General features: G+C 37.2%; 1 protein-coding gene across 2 annotated transcripts in view; it reads left to right on the top strand.

Moving 5' to 3' along the window:
- The first annotated feature begins 264 nt into the window (after positions 1-264).
- Positions 265-21,887, top strand: part of F8 (coagulation factor VIII) — an 83,909-nt gene continuing 62,286 nt past the window's right edge. For both annotated transcript variants that reach the window (XM_042667468.1, XM_042667467.1), the window contains exons 1-6: positions 265-578; positions 6,181-6,302; positions 8,411-8,533; positions 11,843-12,055; positions 17,506-17,574; positions 20,577-20,693. In XM_042667468.1, coding sequence (XP_042523402.1) covers positions 433-578; positions 6,181-6,302; positions 8,411-8,533; positions 11,843-12,055; positions 17,506-17,574; positions 20,577-20,693 — 790 coding nt within the window. In that variant the 5' untranslated portion in view covers positions 265-432. The remainder of the gene's footprint in view (positions 579-6,180; positions 6,303-8,410; positions 8,534-11,842; positions 12,056-17,505; positions 17,575-20,576; positions 20,694-21,887) is intronic.

Genomic DNA, 21,887 nt, shown 5'->3' with positions numbered 1-21,887 from the left:
TTTTCAACAGTCCTAACTTCAGAAGACTAGGAAGGCGAATACAAATTAAACCTCCTTTCACCATGACACCCCCCTCCCATCTCTCACCTTCTCTCCTTAAGGGCTCTAATTTACATCACGCAGTCTGTGCCCTCTGTTGCTCTCAGAGACTAATGGGTTAAACCCTAGCTCCGCCACCGTTTCCTACTCTAGTTCTTCCTGTGGATGCTTTCCCACTGCCAAAAAGGAAGCAGTTTTTCTGCCTTGTTCAGTGCTACTGCTGCTCTCACTTTCACTGAGGCAAGTCCTTAAATTTCTCTGCAAAACTTTTAGGACTTTACACTAAATCATAGACATTTTACCTTTTTTTTTTTTCTCCTGGAAGCTAAAAGTATTTCCTAGAAGAGTTCATTTTTCACTTCTCTAGTTGAATGTTTGCTAGAAATAACAGCCATGCAAATAGAGCTTTCTACCTCCTTCTTTCTGTGCCTTTTACAAGTAAGTTTTAGCGCCACCAGAAGATACTACCTGGGTGCTGTGGAACTGTCCTGGGACTATGTACAAAGTGATCTACTCAATGACCTGCATGTGGACACAAGGTAAAATCTTGTAAAGCCCAATTAAGTACTGGCCAGCATTGTGAAAATGTGACTGGTTGGAGGAACATACAGATATCAAGCAAGAATAGTTAACTGATGCTTACTTAAGCTTCTTACTCAATATTTTCAGGGAAGGTGTGCATGCATCTATGCCAATTAAAAAGAGCAAGTCCTGCTGTAACTTTAACTGAAATGTCATCGTATATACACAAATTTTAATATGATCACAATTATCTCTATGTACTTTGAAACTTACCAAATTCTGTGACTAATTGTAATAATTGTATGCTAGAGTTTTTAATGAATCATAGCTAAGTGAGAAAGATTCTTTTACTTATTTTGCAATGTTTAGAGATTGTTGCTTCACTTTTTACTTTATTGATTTGTTGGGAAACAAAGAAATGCTAATCATTACAGCACAAGCAAGCATTCCTGTCAGTCCCAGGATTTCACTTGTGATAGCCTTAATATTTTGCTATTTAAAATAACATTTTCTGTTTAGTTTCAGTAAATTATCTCATTCTATTTACATAAAATTATTATAAATGACGTTTCAGTATCTAGTATTATCTGAATTATCCTCTTTACTATATTGATGGTAAATGGTTATGTTAATAGATTTACAAAATACCCTTACATTCTTGAATACAATGTACTGTTCATATAAGTTATTATACTTCTATGTGCAATTTTTCCTTAACCACTGTGTGCCATTAGGCACTGGTGGCTCATGGCTGTAATCCTAGCTACTCAGGAGGCTCAAATCTGAGGATCATGGTTTGAAGCCAGCCCAGGCAGGAAAGTCTATGAGACTCTTACCTGCAATTGACCACCAAAAAGACAGAAATAGAGCTGTGGCTCAAGTGGTAGAGTGCCAGCTTTGGGCAAAATGCTCAGGGACAGCACCCAAGCCTTGAATTCAAGCCCCAGGACCAGCACTGTGTGCCTTAATATGTGGATTGATCTATAACTTCTTCTTTATTGGTTTCTTTTTGAAACATAGTCTTACTATTTATCCCACCCTGGCTTGTAACTTTCTATTCTCTAGGTTGGCCTCAAACTTGATCCTTGTGCCTCAGCCTCCTGAGTGCTCAGGTTACAGGAATGAACCACTATGTCAAGCTCTATAGCTTTATTTTGTACTATGTTTATTGAGGTTGGTATTAAATATTGGATAGATTTATTAAATACATTAATGAATATTCCATTCTCTTCTATTGCCTAAAGCAGTTCAAACAGTATTACAATAATCTATTATTTAAAAGTTTGATAAGACTCGCATGAATCCACTTGGTACTGGTAACATTTGCAATCTCCTCTCCAGCTTTTATTTTTCAATTTTGTTGTCACAGTGTTGTACAACATGCCTTGATGATTCTTTCCTCCACATTGTCCCTAGGTTTGTGCACTTTCTCACTACTAAATTCTTGTATCTTTGTTATCTTTTTTCTGTGATTAAGTTTGCCAAGGATTTGTCTATTTTGTTGTTGATAGGAATCTTTCCAAAGAATACACTTTTTGTTTGTTTTTCGTAGATATTTAAAACTATTGATTTTTAGATTTAATACTTACTGACTATGGCTTTCTTATGGATCGCTGCACTTTTTTAATACATAGAAAAAGTAGTATTTTTTTTCTTTTTATTTGTTGTTTTTTATACTGAAAGTATTTAAAGCTATTCGCCATTCTCTGAGAACACCATTTCTGTATTCTATAGCATTTGGTGTGGTTTTCTTTTTTATTGAGCAGAGAAGAAAAGAACGATTGATTGTTAACTATGCTGTTTTATTGGCAAACTGCACATTAATTTCTTTTTTGTTCATTTACTTTATTGTTATTATAGAGGTAATGTACGGAGGGATTACATTTACATGAGTCAGGTGGAGTACATTTCCTTTTGTACAGTGTCTTCTGTTCCCTCATTCTCTCCCAGTCCCTCTCTCCCATCTCTACCCACAAGTTTTACAGTTCACTTTAACCAGTGTCTAGTGAGCTCCATTGCTGAACTTTCCACCCTTTTTACCCCAAGTTCTGTACTCCCCCAACCCGCCTGAAGATATACACTTGAACACACCATACATAAGGTAAATAAGACAGAATCATTATAAAATAAGCATTTTAAAATAAATTTGAATCCCTTCCTCACACAATACATAAAAAGTAACTCAAAGCAGATCAGTGACTTTAATATAGGTACTAAATGTACAGTTCTTTGAGGAAAATATAGGTAAAATTTTTGTGAGTTAGACTTGGTAATGACTTATTTACATATAATATCAAAAGTAACTAAAAGGGAATCAAAAGTAACCAAAGGGGAAAATTGTACTTCGTGAAGTCAATTGGACTTTATCAAAATGAAAATTTTTGTGCTTCAAAAGATACCATCAGGGCCAGGCACTGATAGCTGATGCATTGATAAAAGAAGACTAAAATCAAAAGAAAGAGAGAGGGGGGGATGGAGGGAAGGTGGGAGGGAGGGAGGGAGGAAGGAAGGAAGGAAGAAGAAAGAAAGAAAGAAAGAAAGAAAGAAAGAAAGAAAGAAAGAAAGAAAGAAAGAAAGAAAGAAAGGAAGGAGATAAAGGAAGGAAGACAGAGAGAAAAATGTCTTTTTTTGGGGGGGGGGGGGTCCTGTCATGGGGCCTGAACTCTGGGCCTGGGCGCTGTCCCTCAGCTCTTCAGCTCAAGGCTAGTGCTCTACCACTTGAGCCACAGCACCACTTCCGGCTTTTTTCTTTTTTGCTTATGTGGTGCTGAGGAATCGAACCCAGGGCCTCAGGCATGCAAGGCAAGCACTCTACCACTGAGCCACCTTCCCAGCCTGGAGAAAAATGTCTTTTGTTTCCATGTCTTTTAGTTCATTTCAGTATATATGTTATTTTATATAAATATGAAGAGGCACTTAGGCCTTGTGCCTTTGCATTTCCTCTCTTAAGACTATCCTCTTTTGGCCTTACTGTGTATGAGTATCTAGAATCCTGTATAATTTATCATATTCCAGTGTATTTTAGATCTAATTTCCGCATATCAGAGGGAACATGTGCAGTTTGTCTCTCTGAGCTTGGCTTACCTCACTTAACATGATTTGGTCTAGCTCCATCCATTTCCCTGCAAATGGCATTATTTTATTCTTTCTAATGGCTGTGTAAAATTCCATTGTGTATAGGTACCACATTTTTGATCCACTCATCTACTTAATATTCTTTTTTTTATATAAGAAATCCCACTGTTCACCATTGGATAAAATATATAAAGGTTTATGTATTGCACCTTCATTCCTTTTCATGGCTGAATAAATATTCCACTGAATATACACATTTGGACTATTCTGGGTAATGCGCCTAAGAATATTCAAGTGCAAATCTTTGTGTGGATGTATGCTTTGATTTGTACTTACAAGTAGAGTTTCTTGCTCAGGCTGGCTCTCTACCACTTGAGTCACTCCAGTTGGTTAGGAGTAGAGTTTCTATGTCATATGGTCATTCTAAATTTAACTTTGTGAGGGACTGCCAAGCTGTTTTGCTAAGCAGCCACTCCATTTTACACGCCTGTTAGGAGTGTATGAGTATTCTATTTTTTCCATATCCACACCAACACTCGTTGCACTATGTTTTCTATTATAGCCACACTAGTAGGGATGAAATGGCATCTTATTGTGTTTTACATTTGTATTTATCTGAGTAATTGCATTATGTGTTCTTTCATGTACTTATTGATCATTTGTATATCTTTAGAGAAACATCTATTGAAATATTTTACTTGAGTTAAATCTTTTAACTGGTAAAAAACAGTTGGCACATTCTGTATGTAGTCTTTACATTTTCCTAATAGTATCTTTTTGTGTGAGCTGATCCTGGGGCTTAAACTCAAGGGCCTTGGTCCTGTCCCTGAGATTTATAGCTCAATGCTAGCACTCTAGCACTTGAGCTACAGATCCCCTTCCTGGCTTTTTGATAATTGGAGATACAAGTCTCACAGACTTTCTTGCTGGGCTGCCCTAAAACCTGGATCCCAAGATCTCAGCCTCCTGAGCAGCAAGGATCAATGCATCAGCTGCCAGTGCCTGGCCCTGAAGCACAAAAATTTTCATTTTGATAAAGTCCAATTCACTTCATGAAGCACAGTTTTCCCCTTTGGTTACTTGTGCTTTTGATATTATATGAAACCAAATCATTACCAAGTCTAACTCACAAAGATTTTACCTACATTTTCTTCAAAGAACTTTATATATTTAGTCCCTATATTAAGGTCATTGATCTGCTTTGAGTTATTTTTCATGTATGGTGTAAGGAAGGGACCCAAATTTATTTTATAATGTATATATAGCATTCATTTGAGTACAATTAATGATCTTAGCGATTCAGATGGTCAGTAGCCTAGTATTAATTGAACAAGTAGTCATTTTTATTTTAACCTTGGTCTCAATTTTAATATTGAGACAATTATACATCATATACTGTACTTCATACTGCAGTCTCAATATAGTAGCCTAAAGCATAATAAATAATATTGTGAGTTTAAAATTGAATTTAATGAATTAACTCACTTATTATTTATCTTTCTGTTGTGTAGGAAGTCACATGTATTTACAAGGAAGAAGTTGGTAGCATTTTTATTTTAATCACATTGTTTTATAATCTAAATTATTTCATTATGATTAACAAGATAAGCTGACTCTGGACACATCCTGACAGTGATTGCTAACGTTTGAAAAAAACAGCTAAGGAAACTCAGCTTCACATTATCTGTTCCTGCAGCTGCTCAGATTCTTCTAAGAAATGGCCAGTGAATATAATAGGCTTTCTGATTGGTTTCAGATAAAACATGAAGGAACAGTTTATGTCAAGGACAATTATTACCAAACATATCTGACAAGATTTATATGCCAAATCCTAAGGGAAACACACAAACAAAAGCCCCACAAAAAAAAAACAGGAACGAGTAAAATCTGTGAATCTTGGAACATTATGTCACTTACTTGTGCCGATTATCCTGAAAGTTTAGAAAGGCATTCTCCTGTAGTGGAAATGTCTCCACTTTGTCTCAAGCTGAGGCACAAACTTGAGGAATTGCTGGTTTCGCCCCAGCATGTGCTTACATGTATTTCTCATACTTAGCACAGCATCTTTGTGGTTTGGTGTGTGGAGGGTAACTTGTGTTCCTCCCAGAGGTGACCTCACAGCCTTCTCCATGCAAAGCATTTGGTGCATTTATGTTTTCAGTATTTCTAAAGCAGGTCTCTCCCAATCATGTCTCCTAAACTCTTGTGGCAAATTTATAGCTGGCAGTGAAGTATTTGAAAGCAAATCGGACAAGTATTTCTAGCCAATTCTATTTCTCTGCTTTATTAAGTACTTTCATAGTTTTCAAACCACATGTAGGAATGTTAACATATGCATTTCTTCTCTTTTGTCTTTCATATATAGGAAAGTAATTGGGGGTGGGTTGGCTCCTCTGGATCAACACCTTGGTGGAAGTACAAGAATCAGGATTGTTTTGAGGGATTCATATACAATTCCCAATTTGCAGAAGAGGATAGTGTATATGTGCAGTGGGTTCAAAGAAGATCCATCGAAATGAATGATTTTTCCTTTGTTTTCAACAGATTTCCTCCTAAAATGCCAAGATCTTCTCCACTCAACACCTCCATCATGTACAAAAAGACTGTGTTTGTAGAGTTCACAGATGGTCTTTTCAACATTACCAAGCCAAGGCCACACTGGATGGGTAATAAAAACAATACTGAATGCTAATTATACCACTGAGTATCTTATTTCCTAGCAAGGATTTTCAATCCTGAGGCTGCAGTTAAAGAGAGCAGGCAGCTGCCAAAGAGAATTTTCTTTTGGCCAGGTTTCCTTCACGTCAGGGAAATACACTGGCTAAATTTTCCATCTTCTCTGTTTGACTTCTGCATGCAGAACTTGGTCCTTGGTTTATTCCATTCTTTACATTTTCAGTTCCTAATGCCACTCACCACTGTCCCTTTCAAGGAAGATCTTACAGTCTTGAATCTTTTTCAGCTTGCTTCTGCCTTAAAGGACATAGAGGCAGTGGTCAGTTAGGGAGGAAGATTAGGAAACAGAGTTTGGAAAGTGATGAAACTGCCAACAAACCACTTTTACCTATTATTGGTTTCTGAGCCTGTCAGACTTAACTAGAAAATAGAAGTTTAATGTAAGAATGGATTGGACTTGTTAGTGCCTTAAAATGTTACAGCTTGTTAATACCTAATGGTTTATGGAAAAGACTGGTTTTTGTTAAAGCACCTAAATGGGAAATTCCACACAATGCAACTTAAAACTGTGGTTTAAGAAAAACAAAGCCACTTTATGTTTTCACTTACTGATTCCACTTGATTCAATAAGCCTTTATATTCATCTTATACTTAAAATACCTGTGGAACACAACTATTAATTTCCCATTAATTTTATGTGACATGGATGGATAATCACCCAGTAAAATGTCAAACTCTTAGGAATCATTCTTAATATTTCCTCTTCCCTCTGCTCCTCCCCTCCCCTCCTCTCTTCTTCTGTTCGCTGTCTTCCTATTCTCCTCTCTTTCCTTGTACACCTTCTTTTTTTCCTTCTCTCTCCTTCCTTCCTTCCCTCATCTAAGCCATCACCAGCTCTTGTTAACTATTACTACAAAAAAGGTCCAAATTGTCTTACTTCTTCTAAAACAAAAATAAATCTAAATTAAAATGGCCTATGTTGCTACCTGCCTATAATCTTATTTTCCTGTCACTATCCTGCTCATTTGCTTTGCTTCAACCACATTAGCTAACTATGTCAAGCTTACTCTTTTTTTTTTTTCTTTTTGCTGGTCCTGGGCTTGAACTCAACGGCTGGGCGCTGTCCCTGAGCTTCTTTTGCTCAAAGCTGGTACTCTACTACTTGAGCCACAGCGCCACTTCCAGCTTTTTCTGAACAGTTTATTGGAGATAAGAGTCTTATAGACTTTCCTGCCCGGGCTGGCTTTGAACCACAACCCAGAGATCTCAGCCTCCTGAGTAGCATGGATTAAAGACGTGAGCCACCCGCACCCAGTTGAGCTTATTCTTGACTAAGAATTTTTGCATTTTTAGTTGTTTTTAATGTTCTTCCACTAGATATTTTAAAATATTGCTTCTTTTTATCTAGTCAGATATCTGTTCAAATGCCAACTCCCCTAAGACATACTTCTTGACTTCTGTAAAGTATCCTCTGCCTCTTGCTTCATCATTGTCTACCACATGATCATCTTCAATAGAATTTATAACATCTAGAAATCATCTTTGTTTAGTTCTTTATATGCTTCATATGTTTAGAATATGATTTGCAAAATATCCAGTGCCTAGAAAAACTTTTTGTGCCAGTACTAGGGCTTGTACTTAACATCTAGGCACTGTCCCTGAGCTTTCCCTGCTTAAGGCTAGTGCTTTACCACTTGAGCCACAGCTCTATTTCTAACTTTTTGGTGGTTCATTGGAAATAAGAGTCTCACAGACTTTCCTGCCCAGGCTGTCTTTGAACCATGATCCTCATGATCTTAACCTCTTGAGTAGCTAGGATTACAGCGATGTCACTCCACTGATGCTTGGTTAGAAAAATTCTTATAGACTATAGTAACTTAAATTACTGGTTGAATTATGAATGTACTAAACAAATTTCCAGAAATAAGTCCTCAGAACAATCATGTAACTGAGGTGGTATTAGCAACAAGCATAAGCAATTTTTTAGCAATAGTCCAGGGACATGCGCCATTGTGAATATGACACTTACTTTTGTAAAAACAAGTTTTTTGATGTGCCATCCTCCAAAGAGCCTTTCAGGGACTTTTTGTTCTTATAGGTCTGCTGGGTCCTACCATCTGGGCTGAAGTTTATGACACTGTGGTTATTACACTTAAGAACATGGCTTCTCATCCTGTCAGTCTTCAAGCTGTTGGTGTATCATACTGGAAAGCTTCTGAGGGTAAGTCAAAGGCCTTTCTCTTTTCTTGTTGTCTTAAAGATACAAAGCCAAGATGCATATACTTGGTGATGGTGACCTACTCTACTTTTGGTTTATGTAACAAAAATACCTGACTGAGTGCTATAGTAATAAGTTTATTTATCTCTTATTTCTGAGGGTCTAAAAGTGTGACCCTAGCATCTACTTTCTTTCTTCCTTCCTTCCTTTCTTCCTTTCTTTTTCTTGGTCGATTGTGGGGCTTGAACTCCGGGCCTGGGAGCTGTCCCTCAGCTCTTCAGCTCAAGGAGAGTGCTCTACCACTTGAGCGACAGCACCACTTCCGGTTTTCTAGTGGTTTATTGGAAATAAGAGTCTCACAGGGACATTTCTGTCCTGACTGGCTTTGAACTGCAATTATTACCCTTAGCCTCCTGAGTAGCTAGGATTACAGGCATGAGCCACTGACACCTGGCCTAGCATCTACTTTTGGTGAGCAGATAGAATAACAGGTGACCATGAGCTGAAGCTTCTGAAACTGGGAGATAAAACTAACCTTTCAGGCTGGGATGTAGCTCAGTGGCAAAGCATTTGTCTAGCAAGTGCAAGGTCCTGGGTTCTAATCCCAGTACCAAAAAAGAAAAAGACAAAAAACCTAACCTTTCTTCTTTGTAAGTTAGCTGTCTTGTTTATTTTGTTACAATAACAGAAAGTTTATTAACTTACCCTACTTCTTAAAGGTTCACATGTTTTAAAACCAATATCTCAAGAGCCAGGCCTCCAGTACAAGACCTTTGAGAAACAAAATAGTGGCACATCTGGAATTGGATTGATTCTGTTGAATATAAATGTAATCCCAGTTGGACCTGGAAGTATGGTTTAAATGGCAGAAAACTAGTCATGAGTGAAAGAGCCAGTGAGAGTTTGAGGCCGAGTTCAAGCATGTGTGTGCGAGCACGTAGGCATGCAGGCACGCACACACACACAATTATGGAAAGTCAGTAACTGATGGAATAAGGTTCCAAACCTAGGCTCATTAACTCTAGAACTTATGCTGTAAACTACTATACTACTGTGCAATGTTGCCATATAGATAATGTTGAATTTTGCTTATAAAACTAGAAAATCCATGGAGCCAACTGAGTATGGCTGGGTTCATGGATTCAGATGATGGCTTTAGCATCATGGCTGTTTTTTCTCCACTATCTCAGTTCCACATTCCTTCTTTTTGCTTTTATTTTCAGGCTGACTTTTCTAAGATGATGACATATATGACCACTGGAAGTTCAAGGCTTGCCTTGTTGTTGTTTTTTTGCAATTTTTTTTATTGTGATTAAGTGATTACATAAATTTCACAAATTGCACAGTATTGTGGGATAGTGATACTTAAAGTCACAAACACATTCTAACCTTCATGGGGCAAATTGTCTTTATCGTGGTCTATAAAGTTTATGAGTTCTGAGACTGGGAAGGTGGCTCAGTGGTAGAGTGCTTGTCTTGCATGCATGAGGCCCTGGGTTCTATTCCTCAGTACCACATAAGCAGAAAGAGCTAGAAGTGGCACGGTGGCTCAAGTGGTAGAGTGCTAGCCTTGAGCTAAAGAGCTGAGGGACAGCACCCAGGCCCAGAGTTCAGGCCTCATGACCAACAATAAATAAATAAATAAATAAAGGTTATGAGTTCTGTGAGCTTTGAAAATAGTTATTTCTTCTACATTGGATGATATGTACATTTCTTTCCTTTTGCTTAGTGTCAGCTGTTCCCTCTTTTTTATATAAATTTAATTTTGTTAAGTTAAGCTTCACACATCTTCTCGGTCTTGGGCCTGAACACTGTCCCTCAGCTCTTCAGCTGAAGGCTAGTGCTCTATCACTTGAGCCACAGCCCACTTCCGACTTTTTCTGCTTTTGTGGTGCTGACGAATGGAACACAGGGCCTCATGCAAGCAAGGAAAGCACTTTACCACTGAGCCACCTTCCCAGCCCAGTTGTTCCTTCTTTCCCACTCATTCCCTCCCTCCCATTGCTACCATTGAGTTGCTTAGTTTGTTTTGATCAATGGCCAGTGGCTTGCCTTGTTTTTACAGACAATGATCCAGAGGTGGAAAGGAAGTTTATTCTTTTTTTGGAAGTTTATTCTTAATGTTGAGTGGTATGGAAGTATTAGAAATAGGAAAGAAACATGTCTTACTTAATCTACCCCAGAAAAAGGTCCTGTCCTATATACAGAGAGAGATTCTCTTATCAGAAAGAAGAGGGAAGAAACATGCCAGGAATCCAGAAATATCTCTACAAGCTGATCTTGAGAATTGCAAGAACTTGGACAGCAAAAAGGATGTTTCCTTGGCATGAAGGCCAGATATATAACAAAAGATCCTACTGGCTCATGGATTCTACATTTCCACATTCCAAGTGAAATAGCTAATCTAATTCAACCAGCTGACACTAGCCACAGTCTATATTGCACAGTTCAATATGGCACCCACAAGCCACTTGAAATGTGGTAAATTATAGTTAAGACACTGTAAAATACATACTACATCTGAAAGGCTTGGCAAAAAAAGAATGCAAAATCCTCTACTCTTTGTTTATGGATACATGTTGAAATTACAATCTTTTGGTACAATGGATTAAATGAAATACATTAGTGAAAATAATGTCCACACTTTCCTTCACTTTTGTTAATTTGGCAACCAGAAAATTTAAAATTGCACATGTGCTCATGTTTTATTTCTATAGGATAGCATTCAACTTGACAGATGTGACAAAATCTCATCTATCATATATGAAGTGGCTCATCTCAGATCTGGATAGACAAAAGTTTTTCATCCAATAACTGGAGTGCCTCCAAGGTTTTCATTAGGTACTCAGAGTCTCAGTCAGGAAAAGATGGAGGAATAGGTCAGTCCTTGAGACTGTATTGGGATTGATTAATTATGCCATCATGACATATAAACCTCCCTCTTAAATGTGGCCTTGTCAAAGGATTCATTTGGAGACCTAGTAGAAAACAACTTCATGAAATTAGGAGCATCATAATTTTATTCTAAGCCCTGAATTTGGATTATGTCCTCTCTTTTCCCATGTGGAACAAGTCCAATAACCTTTCCTATTCACATAAACTTCCCAGGAAGGATCAAGTCTAATAGTATGTAGGTAAAAAAAAGAATTTTCTTTCTGTTTCTTAGTGACTTTCCAGACATTCTTTCACCCACATATTTCTCAATATGGATACTTTTATGAGATAAGAGTTACCTAGCAGAAGTCTCAGTAATTCTAATTCTTATATGCACAGTGGGCCTAGAAAGGAACATTTTATTCCTTCTTGCTTTAGGAGCTGAATATGATGATCAGACAAGCCAGAGGGAAAAAGAAGATGATAAAGTCTTTCCTGGTGAGAGCCATACCTATGTCTGGCAGGTCCTGAAAGAAAATGCTCCAATGGCGTCTGACCCACCATGTCTCACCTACTCATATCTTTCCCATGTGGACCTGGTAAAAGACCTGAATTCAGGCCTCATTGGAGCTCTGCTGGTGTGTAGGGAAGGTAAGGCTTACAAAGGATAGGACTGATACAGAGTAAATAGGTAAGTATAAACACCTGACCTTGTGTTATTTATTTCTTCTGGAAAAAGTGCTTCTTTCCCCTAGCATCATGTCTATGGAAAAGAAAACAATCCATTTTGTGAGAAAAGCATATCCATCCTATGTAACGCCAATAAATGTAAGCCAGGCTCAAGAGCAGACAACATCCAGAATTAGGTCGCTGTTTTCAAAGAACTGCCATTTCCACTTCAAATCTGTGGGCTATCTCTATAATGTTTCTACTATCCTTTACCTTTTACAAATATTGAGCTAGTTTCCTTGGAAGTTCCATGGAGGTAAACACACCTTTCAGTAACATAGGGTCATTTGTTATTTGTAAGCCAAATCTACATAAAAATTGGAGAAAAGAAACCATTTATTTGTACTGATAACTTGTTATTCTAAAACTAATCTTCCATTTATTTGCCTGTTTTTAATTTATTGCTTAGTAACATAATCTGAATTCAGGAAATATACTTAATGTAATTTCACTTTAATCCTATGCCAGCATTGGCTTCCCTGGAGCTTTTTCTTTGTTCTAGTTATTACTGAACAATCCCACAATTCACTGGCTTAAAACAACAATAATACTTCTTTAAATCTCTCCTAGTTTTATAGGTCTCATAGAAATTGAAAGCATCTTGTCTGAGACTATCTTATCAGGTAGTAAACTGTGGCCTGAGGTGAGAAGTTCCCAACAGTGACTTCATTCACATGTCTGGTACCTGGACTTGACCAGCTCAGATAGCTAGCTCAGTTCTGTCAGGTGCCATAGGGTAGCCAGACTTCTCAATCCAGAGCTAATCTGAAGTTACATTACCATTTCTAAAGTAACCACATAGAAGCTATTCCAACCAGGCCTCCCCCACATTACTCTCCTTTCCCCCTTTCTAATAAAATTGCAACAGGCTTCATTATTCTATTTTCATACATACCAACAATCTATTTCAACCATATTTGTTCCTTTTCACCTTCATTAGCCCAACTTGTTTCTATTTCTCCTCCACTCCAAGTCCCCCATTGATAAACAACTTTCATTGGAGTGCTTTGTGCTCTTTTCATATATTTTGGTAGTATATCTCAAAATTATCCTCTTTCATTTTTCCTTCTTCCTTCCTATCCTAAGTAGATCCTTAGTTAGACTCATGCTGGTTTATATACATAGACTCTCTCTCTCTCTCTCTCTCTCTCTCTCTCTCTCTCTCTCTGTCTTAACAGATAGATACACAGATAAATATAATTTTTTGACTGCATTTGCCCACTCTTCCTCTCTCCATTTGTCCACTCCTCTCTCCTTGACCTCAACTCCAGCTTTCTGGTATTTATGTTGTTAAACTGTAAATTAGTTGTTTAAAGGAATTACATCATTGGAATCATTTCCTGCATATACTTTATTTTTTATTTTATTTATTTATCTATTTATTTATTTACCTATCTCTTTATTTTATTTATTTATTTATTTAGCCAGTCCTGGAGCTTGAGCTCAGGGCCTGGGCACTGTCCTTGAGATATATCTATATATCTATATTTATCTATATATCTATGTTTCTCTTTCTATATATACACACACATATCACATTTTATATATACCACATTTATAAGAAAAAAACACATTAGAAAAAATAATATAACCCAGGTGCTGGTGGTTCATTTCTATAATCCTAGCTACTTAGGGGATTGAGATTCAGAGGATTTAGTTCAATATCAGCTCAGGCAGAAGACTCAGACAGGAGACTCCATCTCCAAAATAACCAGAAAACTTGTCCAGAAACATTGCTCAAGTGTTAGAGTAACAGTAGAATAAGCAAGCAAGTTGAGCAAGCTTAAGGCCCTGAGTGCTAATTCCTGTACTGTCCAAATAATAATGATGATGATAATAATAATAACCATCATCAATAATATACGTTAAAAGCAAAGCATAAGAAAAGATAGATAATGCAAACATACATATAAAGGAAATGGAAAGGAAGTTTATTCTTTTTTTGGAAGTTTATTCTTAATGTTGAGTGGTATGGAAGTATTAGAAATAGGAAAGAAACATGTCTTACTTAATCTACCCCAGAAAAAGGTCCTGTCCTATATACAGAGAGAGATTCTCTTATCAGAAAGAAGAGGGAAGAAACATGCCAGGAATCTAGAAATATCAATTTCACCTTCCATGTTATAGAAATATCCCCTTATCATCATCATCAAAATAAATAAATGACATACATTAAAAATATATTAGAAAAATAACTCCATCCATTATTTATAGACAACAGGATTGGCCAAATAGAAAATCTCAGAAAACATTTTTTAAAAACTCTCATAGCTAATAACTGAGCTTAACAAAATTTCAGGATACAAGATCAAAATATGAACATCATTTATAGTCTATATCAAAGAACAATTAGAAACAAAAAGGTTTTAAGAAATGTAGGTAGAGGGCTGGGAAGGTGGCTCAGTGGTAGAGTGCTTGCCTTGCATGCATGAGGCCCTGGGTTCGATTCCTCAGCACCACATAAGCAAAAAGAAAAAAGCTGGAAGTGGCACTGTGGCTAAGTGGTAGAGTGCTAGCCTTGAGCTGAAGAGCTGAGGGACAGTGCCCAGGCCCAGAGTTCAGGCCCCACGACCAGACCCAAAAAAAAAGAAATGTAGGTAGACATTTAGCAAAATATGTACATTGCCCATATAGTGAGAACTACAAAGTACTGTTGAAAGAAATTGAAAACTTAAATAAGTAGAGAAACACACTAAGTTCATGGACTACAATATTAAACCTAAAGATGTCTACTATCTCCAAAAATACATATTTAATACAATACCAATCAAAATCTAAACATCAGGCTGGGGCCCAAGGGTCAAATGTAAAGCACTTTCCTAGAAGGCATGAGGTCCTGGGTTCAATACTCAATACTTCCCCAAAAAATCCAATATAAATTTTTGTTTATATAGACCGATTCTAAAAAACAAACAAACAAACAAATTCTGGTCCTGGGGCTTGAACTCAGGGCCTGGGCGCTGTCCCTGAGCTCTTCAGCTCAAGGCTGACACTCTAGCACTTGAGCCACAATGCCACTTCCTGTTTGTTTGTTTTTTTGGGGGGGGTTTCCGGTCCTGGGGCTTGAACTCTGGCCTAGGCGCTGTCCCTCAGCTCTTCAGCTCAAGGCTAGCACTCTACCACTTGAGCCACAGCGCCACTTCTGGCTTTTTTCTTTTTTTCTTATGTGGTGCTGAGGAATCGAACCCAGGACCTCAGGCATGCAAGGCAAGCGCTCTACCACTGAGCCACCTTCCCAGCCCTCACTTCCTGTTTTCTGATGGTTAATTGGACATAAGAGACTCATGGACTTTTCTGTCTAGGCTGGCTTTGAATTGTGATCCTCAGATCTCAGCTTCCTGAGTAGCTAGGATTACAGCATGAGCCACTGGCACCTGGCTGATTCTACAATTTACATAGAAAGTTACTGTTGCTAGATTAGTCAAATGTATTTTTACAAAAGAATAGGACAGACTCATAGACCAATGAAGAGTTCAGAAATAGATCCACACAAGAGCCATGAAAAAACAATTCAATGGAGAAAGGCTAGCCTCTTCAACAAATGGTGAGGTAATAGACACTCATATGTAAAAAAATGAACCTTTATGTAAACTGTACTTCTTTACCCAATATTAACTCAAATTCTTAATAATCCAGGTTTAAGAGAAGAGTTCTTAAAAGACACAAAAAATGAATGATTTTTGCTTCGTGAAAAACAATGTTAAGAAAATGATTTTTTAAAAAACAGGCTATATATTGGGAGAAAATATTCACAAATCACACAAAGAGACTTGTTATTCCATGAGGTTTTTCAGAGTCCTTGAGAGAAATCGTTTGTTATTCAAATGTTCATTACTTTCCTTGAGAAAATATCGTTTTTTACTTTCTTAAGTCAATAAAATTTTTTATCTTCAAGAAGTTGAACAAAGGAGGTGGCATTTAACAAAGCAATTTATTAACACAAGGCATCTTGATCAGTGTTAATTCTTTCAACATTCTCATCCCACTTTGACCTACCCTTCCCCTTACTTTTCTTAACTATATGGTATATACAATGAATTCTTTTTTTTTTTTTTGCCAGTCCTGGGTCTTCAACTGAGGGACTGGGGCAGTGTCGCTGAGCTTCTTTTGCTCAAGGCTAGCGCTCTACCACTCTAGCCACAATGCCACTTCCAGGTTTTTCTGTGTATGTGGTACTGAGGAATCGAACTTGGAGTTTCCTGCATGATAGGCAAGCACTCTACCATTAAGCCACATTACCATCCCTACAATGAATTCTTGACTGTATTCTTTCCCCACTGCTCTCCTTCATTCATCTACCTTTCTCCCCTTGGTCCTATACCCCTCTTAAGTTACTTCTTATTTCTAAGCATTAATGGTTATTAACAAAAATCTTCCTACTGAAAATAAACCTACAAACAAAAGATATATAATACTAAGAAACACAGCCACCAAACTCAACAATTAAAAATTAAGAAAATTCACTTTATCAAGTGTAGGTGTTTGTTTCACTCATGACTTTTTGCTGTTTTACATTGCAGTAATGTAAAAAAAATTGCAGGAGTAATAGAAGTTCCCTATATTAATTGCCTATGTATATATTTTCAATTAACAATGTTTATTGTGCTATAATTTTTCTTTTTCTGTTGTGATGTATATGTGTGTATGTGATTAGTATATGGGCTTTTATTTTGTATGTCTTTTAAATTCCATTTTACAGTAATTCATTTTATTTTTACTTCAATTTGTTTTTGAGAGACTCTCACTATATAATCCAGACTGTCCTAGAATGAACTATATGTAGCCAGACTGGCCTCCAACTTGTAATCCTCCTGCCGCTGCCTCCCATATGCTGGGATTAGAGGTGGACTACCACATCTGATTTATGTAATTCATTTTAATTGTCCTCTACAAAAGCAATGATCAGAAACAAAATTTATTTAATAACTAAATCAAGTACTCAGAAAATACTTGTGTAGGAAACATTGCACCAAAGAAAAATGTTATGACAAAGTTAGCAATAATTAGAGGAATACATGGGTTTGGGGTTTTTGTTTGTTTTTGCTTTTTGCTTTTTACAATACTGGGAATTGAACCAAGGGTCACACGCATGCCAAGCAAGTGCTCTCTACATCTTTATCCACACATTCGACTTTCTTGACTATATTTTGTTTCTAAGATAGCATTTCACTAATTTTCCCCAGGCTAGCTGTAACCTCAAACTCATGATCCTCCTGTCTCTATCTCTAAGTAGCTGGGGTCGCTGGTATGTGACATTATGACCAGGTTACTTGTACTTACTCTCACCATCAGTTGATGAAGAAATGTTGCCGCCTACTGGCAATATTTCTATGATGTGATTTTTGAACAGAAGACCTTTTCATTTCTTTCAGGGAGCCTGGAGAAAGAAAGGACACAGACTTTACACCAATTTGTACTACTTTTTGCTGTATTTGATGAAGGTTAGTGAGCTTCAATTAACATTTTGAAATCCTGAAAAAATCAAATATATTTCTTTAAGGAAATCCAGTATATTTCCTTAATCTGGTGCTTGAGAATGTGGGTAGCTTGTTAAGGGATTTATATATAGAAAGATCACAAACTATTACTATGTAACAGAAAGGAGACAGGATGAAAGTGAATGTTAAGGATAAAATGCAATCTCAATTCCACTGGCAAGTATGAAGTAAGGATAAAAGAGTTGGGCAACAGGTAACAAACACCATTGGCTCTACTTCTTACATCTTTTATTTACTCTCTTAGTAAATATGCAACATTTGGAAAGTTCCTTCATTTTTTTGTGCTGCAGTTTTCTCAAATCCAAAATTGAAATGAGTATTTTTATTGTTATTATAGTAGTGACATACAGAGAGGTTAAAGTTACATAAGCCAGGTAATAAGGACATTTCCTTTTGAACAATGTCACCCTTCCCTTGCTCTCTCCAAGTTTTTCCCTCTCATCCCCACCCACAAGTTGTATAGTCCATTTTCAACATAGTGTCTAGTGAGTATCACTGCTGGGTTTGTTCACCTTTTGGCCCTTCAGTTCTGTGCCTCCCTTCATACTCCCAAAGACAAATAAATGAACTAACAGAACAAAAAAAAGAAAAGAAGAAAAAAACTTCTTCTTTCCTGGAGTTCATTTCAATAAACATTATTTTATATGATCAGATGCACATAGGTATTGTGCCTTTGTGTTCTCCTAAAAATATCATCCTTTGGTCTCACTATGAGAATCTAGAGTCCTATATAATTTATCACATCCCAGGATATTTTAGATGTAGCTTCTGCATATGAGAGAAAACATGCACTGTTTGTCTCAATGAGCTTGGTTTACCTCACTTAACATGATTTGTTTTATTTCCATCCATCTCCCTGCATATAATATTGTTTTCTAATGGCTGTGTAAAATCCCATTGTGTATAGGTACCACATTTTTTTGATCCACTCATTGTGACGCATCTGGGCTGTTTCCATATCTTGGCTGTTGTGAATAGTGCAGCAATGAACATGGATGTGCAGGCGTCCTTATCATATTCTGGCTTATGATGTTCAGGGTAGATGCCTACGAGTGGTATGGCTGGTTTGTAGGGAAGATCTATGTTTAGTTTTCTGAGGAACCTTTAGACTGCTTTCCAGAATGGTTGTACTAGTTTACATTCCCACCAACAGTGCAATAGGGTTCCTTTTTGCCCCACATCTCCCCCAATATTTGTTATTGTTCAAATTCAGATGTTGGACTCTCAGAGCTGTATTGATTTTCATTTCCTTTATGGCTAGGGATGATAAGCCTTTTCTCATGTGTTTCTTTGCCATGCTTACCTCTTCTGAGAAATCCCTCCTTAACTCCTTTGGTTATTTAGTGATTTTGTTTATTAGCTTTGGTAGGGGTGAGTTTCTTGAGCTCCTTGTCTGATGTGTTGCTGGTATAGATCTTCTCCTAGTCTGTCAGCTGTCCTTTTAGTTTAGCAACTATGTCTTTAGCTGTGCAGAAACATTTTATTTTGATATAATCCCAGGGTCAAGTCTCTTTCCTGGGACTCTTATTTTTTTTAATTGTGAAAATACCGTACAGAGGGGTTACAATTACATGAGCAAGGTAATGAGTACATTTCTTATCAAGCATTGTTGCCTCCTCTTCTGTTTCCCCTTACCATCACTTCCCATCCCCCCACCCCCCGCCACACCAAAGTTGTAAAGTTCATTTTTCGGCATAACGGCTTGTACATCTCATTGTTGTCTGGGACTCTTTTTTTTTTAAGTTTCTGCCTATGTCTATGAGTTCTAGTGTTTTTCCTACTCCCTCTTGCAGTTCTTTCAAGGTTTCAGGTCTGACCTTGAGATCTTTGATCTACTTTGAGTTGAGTTGGTATTTTTGCATCATGACAAATGGGGATCCACTTTTAGTTCTCTGTATATCGACATCTAGTTTTCCCACCACCAATTATTGAAGAGCCTATCTTTTTTCCACTGTATATCTTTGGCTCCCTTATCAAATATCAGATAACCACAAGTATATGGCTTTATTTCCAAGTCTTCTAGTTTGTTCCATTGATCTTCAAGTCTATTTTTGTGCCAATACCGAGCTGGTCTTGCTATTATACCTTTGTAGTAGAGCTTGAGGTCTGGATTGTGATACCACCCACATTTTTTGCCTAGAATTGCTTTGCTATTCTAGGTCTTTCGTCGTTCCATATGAATTTTTGGATTATTTTCTCCATGTCAGTAAAGAACTTCATTAGGATTTTGATGGGAATTGCATTGAATTTGTAGGTCATTTTTGGCCATGTGGTCACTTTTACAATATTAATTCTACCTTCCATTAACATGGAAGATCTTTCCATTTCCTGATGTCATCCTTCAATTTTTTTTCTTCAAAATTTTAGAGTTTTCATTATAAAGGTCTTTTGCTTCTTTGGTTAGGTTTATTTCTAAATTTTTTTTGTCAGTCGTGGGGCTTGAACTCTGGGCCTGAGCACCATCTCTGAGCTCTTCAGCTAAAGGCCAGCACTCTACCAATTGAGCCACAGCACCACTTACAGTTTTCTGGTGGTTAGTTGGAGATAAGAGTCTCACGGACTTTCCTGCCTGGGCTGGCTTTGAACCACAATCCTCAGACCTCAGCTAGGAGTGACAACCCCTTTAAATAAATAAGCTAATAAGTAGAATGAAAGCCTCATGGGCTAAAAGTAACCAAATAGTCTCTTTCCCTTAGTTATCTTTTGTCATTTTCCTACCTACTGATATGGATAAGCCTGGGGAAAAATAATCAATTTAAGCAAGAAATGTCTGCCATTAGTAATTATATTCTTTCTCTTACTTTGAGTCTTTATCTATTTTGCTGGAACGACATGCTTACGGTGTGAAATAGTCTTTCTCCTATAGAAGGAAGAGGAGAGATAAAGGGAGATTAATTCAAGAGATAGAACTCAGCTGACTCTATTTTTGCTTTCTCTCTCATCAGGTAAGAGCTGGTACTCAGAACCAAAGGGTCCCTTGACCCAGGCTACAGATTCTGCACCTGCTGGGGCCTGGCATAAAATACACACAATCAATGGTTATGTAAACAGGTCTCTGCCAGGTATGTGTACACCTGATCAACAAATGCCAGGGTTTTCTGAATTCAATAACAATACCCTCTTCTCCAGTTTTCAGCTAGCTCTGCACCCCAAAATGAAAGCCCACTGAATTCTGGCCTCTGGTACTCTTAAATAATAATGACGAATTCCTCTTAATATCACTTGAAAATGAAAGCCTACCAATGCACACAGACAGAGCTTACAACCAAATGTCTCTTTATGCTTAAATACAAGTGAAAATTTAAGGATAAACTAATACCTAAGAAAAGTCTGAAATATGAAAGACATACACAAAAATAAACAAAAAATAATTTCAGAAAGAGTGAAATAATAATCAGAATAAGATTTGTCAGAAGCTCTAATTAGTATTTTTACAATAACTCAATATATTTCATCAATAAAGTACCAGTAGAAGTCTATAAAAAAGAAACAACCAGAACAAAAACATACTCATAAAATTAGAAACATGATGGTCACAATACAAACTCCGATAGAAAGTATGAAAAGTAGAGAAAATTTCCCAGAAAGTAAAAGATTGAGAATATATTCTAAAATAAACTTGCAAATCAGAGAAGACAAAATAGAATGTTAAGAAATAGAGATATGCATCTTGCTACTAAAATTGCCCATCAAGATAAACAAAAAATACACTGGTAGCTCACACCTGTCATCCTAGCTACTCACAAGTCTGAGATCTGAAAATTGCTGTTCAAACCCAGCCCAGTCAGGAAAATCCATGAGGATTTTATCTTCAGTTAACCACCTAAAAAAGTGGAGCTGTGGCTCTAGTTGTTGAATGCTAGCCTTGAGCAGAAAAGGTCAGAGACAGTGTCCAGGCCCTAAGTTTAAGCCCCATGACTGACCGAAAGAAAGAAGAAAGGAAGGAAGGAAGAAAAGGAAAGAAAAAAGAAAGAGAGAAAGAAAGAAAGAAAGAAAGAAAGAAAGAAAGAAAGAAAGAAAGAAAGAAAGAAAGAAAGAAAGAAAGAAAGAAAGAAAGAAAGAAAGAGAAAGAAGAAGGAAGGAAGGAAGGAAGGAAGGAAGGAAGGAAGGAAGGAAGGAAGGAAGGAAGGAAGGAAGGAGAAAGAAAGGAAGGAAGGAAGGAAGGAAGGAAGAAGGAAAGAAAACAGAAGGAAGGAAAGGAAGGAAGGAAGGAAAAGAAGGAAAGAAAGAAAGAAAGAGAAAGAAAGGAAAGAAGG

Source organism: Dipodomys spectabilis, unplaced genomic scaffold, assembly GCF_019054845.1.
Source record: "Dipodomys spectabilis isolate Male_0828 unplaced genomic scaffold, ASM1905484v1 ptg000411l, whole genome shotgun sequence".
Taxonomy (NCBI): domain Eukaryota; kingdom Metazoa; phylum Chordata; class Mammalia; order Rodentia; family Heteromyidae; genus Dipodomys; species Dipodomys spectabilis.
The sequence above is the reverse complement of the archived record's forward strand: the minus strand, read 5'-3'. Positions and strand labels throughout refer to the sequence as shown.